The sequence below is a fragment of the Cornus florida genome, unplaced genomic scaffold (genome assembly GCF_030987335.1).
Source record: "Cornus florida cultivar Cherokee Brave unplaced genomic scaffold, ASM3098733v1 CherokeeBrave_3.0.0_Hap2_Chr04, whole genome shotgun sequence".
In the NCBI taxonomy this organism is placed as follows: Eukaryota; Viridiplantae; Streptophyta; class Magnoliopsida; order Cornales; family Cornaceae; genus Cornus; species Cornus florida.
In genome coordinates, this window is record NW_026775574.1 from 65,452,049 (window position 1) to 65,457,481 (window position 5,433).

Consider the following 5,433-nt stretch of genomic DNA (forward strand, 5'->3'; position numbering starts at 1 on the left):
AAAATTTTCAAAAAAACAAATAGGACACAAATACGACATAGATACGTTAAAAAACAAAAATGTAATAAATTGTTTTTACATTTTTAAAACGAGACATTTAATATTTAATCAAATACTAAATAATTTAAAAAAATTTGTCATAATTAATCTAAATAGTCAAAATAAAAAGAAAAATTATAAGGCATAAATAAGGTTTATATTGAAATGACTTAATTATCCATAGTAATTGGGTTTAGCCAAGTAACATATTATATAGGTCATATTCACAATTATAACATATTGAGTTAAATGGGTTATCAACGGGTTATACGGGTTGAATCCCGAATCCTAACTCAACATGATTAAATAAACGAGTTAATCATGTCAATCTTTTTATCTTTTTATGACCCAAATCCATTTATGCTAAACCCAAATCCACTTCTTAACTCATGCCGTGTTACCCTTTGTGGTAATTTGCCACGCTAAGAGACTTTACAAGGCGCGTTGAGTTATATATATATATATCTGTGTGTGTGTGTGCGCGCGCGCGCGTGTGTAAGTCAAGTCGGAGAATTCATCGATTTTCTTTCTGGATCGCTCGCTCGATCACTCGCGTCTGTGATTTTCCGGAGTAGCTAATTTTTGGTGGGCGGATAGAGGAGGACGAACGATGAAGAGCAACTCGGAGAAAAGGTTTGTCCAACAAAAGAAAAAAAAAAACCCTAATTTCATTGTTTCGTTTTGGTTTGCTAATCTGAATTTTGCCCCTTATTTCTTCTACTTGTGAGTAAATTTTATATAACTAATACTGTTGTTGCTATTTTTTCTATATGCATATATTTCTGTTGAACTATTGATAATATATTAACCGAATCACCCTGGAAATTGGAATTGGGAAGCAGAGAGGAGAAGAAGCGGAAGGTGTTCAATTTGTTGTTAAAAAGAATAATGGGAAGAATAAAGGTGAAGAAGAGGTCGAAGAAGGTTGAGACAGGGACGGTAGAGGGACTATCAGAGTGGTCAGTATTGAAGTCAGAGGAGAGAAAAAAGTTTCTTTGCGTGTTTTTTAAATTCGAAGATGGTCCACTTCTTTATTCTTTGTATGCCTATGTTATTGCGGCAAGCGATTTTATCAATGTTCCTAATCCACCACCACCCTCTCCTGCCGTGACAATACTAGAGATGCCCCGTCATGAAAAATTCCCTATCGGGATGGCCTGCGTGGAGTTGGGTTCTCGAATTTACTTTGTTGGAGGTCAGTGCCAGTTGGAGGATGGATATTATGCCTCAAAGAAGGTTTATTACTTGGATTTCAACACCTTTAGAAATAAACTGACCTCTACTACTAGTAGTAGTGGTAGTCTAATCAATTGTGATGAATTATCAGAATGCCCCAATATGAATGGGGGTAAGTGTAATCCGGTTGTTATGACTGCGAATGGTAAATTATATGTCTTAACTAGCCTCATTGGTGGGGATTTGAATACCAGAACTTTGGGTTCCCCTCCTGATTTTAATGTCACTGACTGGACTTTGATTGCTTTTTATGGTTCTGAATGGAAAAGTTGTGCATTCGAAGTCTATGATCCCGTGATGGATGAATGGACCATACTGCCTCTGCCCACTTCATATTCTTCTCCAAAACATATACTTCCTGCTTATTGTCATGGGCATGCCGTCATCCATGACAAGATCTTCTTCTGTAACTGGGGTGACATCATTTCTACTTTTGATTTGAAAACTCATAAATGGAAATTCTTCGATGCCAAAACCATTGCAAAGACACAGGCACAGACTTGTGACGATGCCTTTGCACGTTCGTTGGTGGATAATCCCGTGAGTGGATGTGGCCTCGTTCTCAATGATACCTTATATGGCTTTTCACCAAGTAGAGGAGGGGTCTGTACCTTTTGTGCATATCATATCCCTGACAACCTTGGAGATGCATTTATATCTCGTGCTTCACTCAAATTGACAGATTCATACCAATTGAACAGGGACTCCAAATCAGGCTTAGTTGCTGTGCAGGCTGGTTTCTTTTATTTAGGAAATGACAACTTCTGTTCAGTTTTTCGTGAGACTCCAGAAATCAAGTATACTGAACAAGAAGATGAGGACCCTCACGAGGCTTCTGAAGTTTACTTCGTAGTGTTTCAAATTGTCAAAGAAAGAACTTGCAGTGGAGATATCTGTTGGCCTATCAATCAATCAAGGCCCTGCAAAGTCCAGGGAATCAATGCTGATTTGGGCTCAATTTTAGATTTCTTCACACTGTAGATGTTGCTGGTCTTGTATCTGTCACTTTCTCCCTCTTGTTGTCTGTTTGCTTTTCTGCTGGCATTATGGACCTTTTTACTTGAATATTAAGTTTCTATATTTGACTTTTGGATATATAGCTTACTCTGTGTCATGATTGAAGGTTATAATACACGTGATCTGAATGATATTTCAGGGGTGGAGGTTGTTTTGAACTAGATTATAATACACATCATCATTTTTTAATTTTTTGAACCTAGTGTTTGTTTTGCATCTCTCTATTTTTATTTATTTATTTATTTATTTTTCTTCTTCTGGTCTATGCTGCTCCAGGGAATTTGGAAAAAGAACTGTGTCTGGGTTCTTTGAGCAGCTGCTTCCAAAATGATTCTTTATTTTTTTCTTATGGTTATGTTTATGTTTTGCACTCATGAAAAGCTTTTGTATTTGTGATATTTTTCTAGAATAACAAGCTGACATGGAGGCTTTATATTTATTTACGACTTCATTTCGCATTTTGAAATGCTCGCAATTTCACTTTCACCAATTCCAGAAAAGCTACTTCTCTAGGTGACTTGATGTGGCGGTGATATCTATCACTTGAACCTCTATCCAAAAGAAACCAATCGATTGTTATGGTTGGTTCTTCTTGGTTATGTGATTTACACTTTTCATAAGAGCAACGGTACGCTTTTCATGGTTCCACAACCTGTATCTTATTTCTCATTGCCCTTTTTTCTACTTCGGTCTAATGTGACTTCCTGAGATGTAGGAATAAAAACAATATATGGAAAAAGGAAAAGATCAACAACATGAGGTTATTCATAAAACTTAAGGTAATTTTTATTTTAATGTTTACCTGCAATTTTTCAATCACAGAATGAATTTCTGTATGTTCCACCATGACTAACTTTCTTGATTTATTTATTTTTTTACTATTGGAGTACTACTATTGGCAAGCTGGCCCTTTTACCTATTCACATTTTGGTTAATTTTTCATGCTTGCTTTTCTGCTGGCATTATGGACCTTTTTACTTGAATATTAAGTTTATATATTTGACTTTTGGATATATAGCTTACTCTGTGTCATGATTGAAGGTTAATGATCTTAGATCAGACCTTATCTCTGATAACACAAGTGATCTGGATGATATTTCAGGGATGGAGGTTGTTTTGAACTAGATTATAATACACATCATCTTTTTTTATAAAAGTTGAAGAGTTCTATTTTAATATTGTCATTTAATCCCACATTACGTATAATTCATAAATCTTGGATGATTTTTGAATAAATATAATATGAAGAGATACTCTAGTTTTAATCCACTAATCATACTCAACTGAAAAAGCAATAATTTTTTTTATTATTATCTTCTCGTTCACACGACATGATTACACAAGAGGATCTAATCATGCGGAATGTAACATACTAGAACTTTAGTGAGTTTTCCTCACAAAATTTGGTTGAAGACTTGTATGACACTCATCACATGAATAACAAAATATGACCCAAATATCTTCAAATTGTTAAAACTAATAACAAAAATGATAATATATTCAATTATAAAAGGAGAGATATGTACATTGTCTACTCTTCTATCAACTTTACTCTATTTATCCCAAATAAGTGTTCCTCTTTCTTTTTCAGAATATCCCCAAATAAGCTCCTTTCTAAGAGTCAATATACTAAAATTCAATTTTCTTGTGGTTTGACTATGTTTGACTTTTCTCTTTTCTCTCTCTTCTCTTTTTGACGTCGGAGTCTTTCACTCCGGCGTTAGCCGTTTATGCTCGAGATTGTGCTACTGGTTCTTCGTTCTGTTGGTAAGGAATTGTGTTATGCATCGTTCCTATCTCAGTGTTACGACTTTACCACGTCTCAACCTTCATGGAGAAATCAAACGCTGCTCTATAGGCAACGATCTGGTTTTTAGGGTTGATCATCAAAGCATCAAGGAGCGAGAATCTGCCTTGCAATCCTGTTTTGTAGGTCGCTTTGATAGAGACGTGGGGAGTATTGACGGGATCGAGGCTTGGGCGTTGAAAACTTGGAAGGTATCAAGCGGGGTGAAAGTTTCTCCTTTGCCTGGCGATCTGCTTTTATTTAGGTTTCCATCGAAAGCTGAGGCCTTAAGGGTGTTGGATGAAGGGAGGAAGAGATGGGGCGAAGCTTTGTTATCCATCGACATTTGGTATTTTGCGGCTGGTTGCTCTGCTGTAAAAGAGAGAATTATACGAAGGGTGATCTTGTATGGTTTGCCTCTCCATCTCTGGTGTAACAAGCTATTTGAAGCAATCGGGAATTTATGTGGTGGATTTCGAGGTGTCGAGGCAGACGTCTCGGCGAATGGACAGAGAATCCTCCTCTATGTTTCCGTCGGAAAGATGATACCTGAATATGTTGAGGACCAACGTGTGGCCTTCAGGGTTAATCTGATAGAGGACATTACACCTCGTATTCTTCCAAAATCCTACCACAATCTTGGAGAAAGCCCTCATATCCTAGTTGTTGCAACAGCAGGTAGTCGCTGGAAACCACAGAACCACAAAGGCGTTGAAGGAAAGAGACGATTGCCTCTTCACGCGCCAGAAGCGCGTCGACGAGATAGATCCAAGACCTGTATCAGTAAATCCCTTAGTCATCGCCTTTTGTTCCCTCGTAAAATCCGCACTGACGGATACTAACCACGTGGCCATAATAGCGGCTTTAAAGATGATCGTTATGTTGCAGACTCAGCTAGGCCAAAATGTGGATCTACAAAGGTCTATGGGCCAATAAATGGGCCGCTAGTTAATTATGGCCTACAGGAGGTTAAGAGGGTTGTTCATTGTGGGCCTGTTTCTTTTCAAAATAAGCCCAGCCCACATTCTTTAAGTAATCTGAAGAGAAATGTTTTGCGGGGGCCCAATAATAAAATCTTAGTTTCTCTTATTAACTCCAAGCCCAGCCCACTTACCTCCACTGAAATAAGCCATTCACAGAGCCGTCGTTCTAACGAAACTTTCAACTTTTGGAATTCACCAGAGAAGAAGAGATGAAAGGATTTATCTGTTGTCGCGACTGGTGGAGATCCTGCAAGGAAGGGATCGCGTCACTCTCAGTGTTGTGCAGGTATCTCATCTTCAACCCTCTCCGATTTTACACAGACAAAGGGACGGATTCTCAGATCTTCATCTCGGGACTTTCATAATGGTGTT

The 5,433-nt window shown here is 37.7% G+C and overlaps 1 protein-coding gene across 1 annotated transcript; it reads left to right on the top strand.

The window, feature by feature from the left end:
- The first annotated feature begins 516 nt into the window (after positions 1-516).
- On the top strand, positions 517-2,370 carry LOC132303386 (uncharacterized). Its single transcript, XM_059800624.1, has 2 exons — positions 517-672; positions 882-2,370. The coding sequence occupies exons 1-2, from the start codon at positions 650-652 to the stop codon at positions 2,254-2,256; spliced, it is 1,398 nt and encodes a 465-aa protein (XP_059656607.1). The 5' UTR covers positions 517-649; the 3' UTR covers positions 2,257-2,370.
- The last annotated feature ends 3,063 nt before the right edge of the window (positions 2,371-5,433 follow it).

Excerpts from the sequence above, each read along its gene's own strand:
- LOC132303386 (XM_059800624.1), top strand. The coding sequence starts at position 650 with ATGAAGAGCAACTCGGAGAAAAG. Across the intron at positions 673-881 it reads AAGAGCAACTCGGAGAAAAG|AGAGGAGAAGAAGCGGAAGG; the intron begins GTTTGTCCAACA and ends ATTGGGAAGCAG.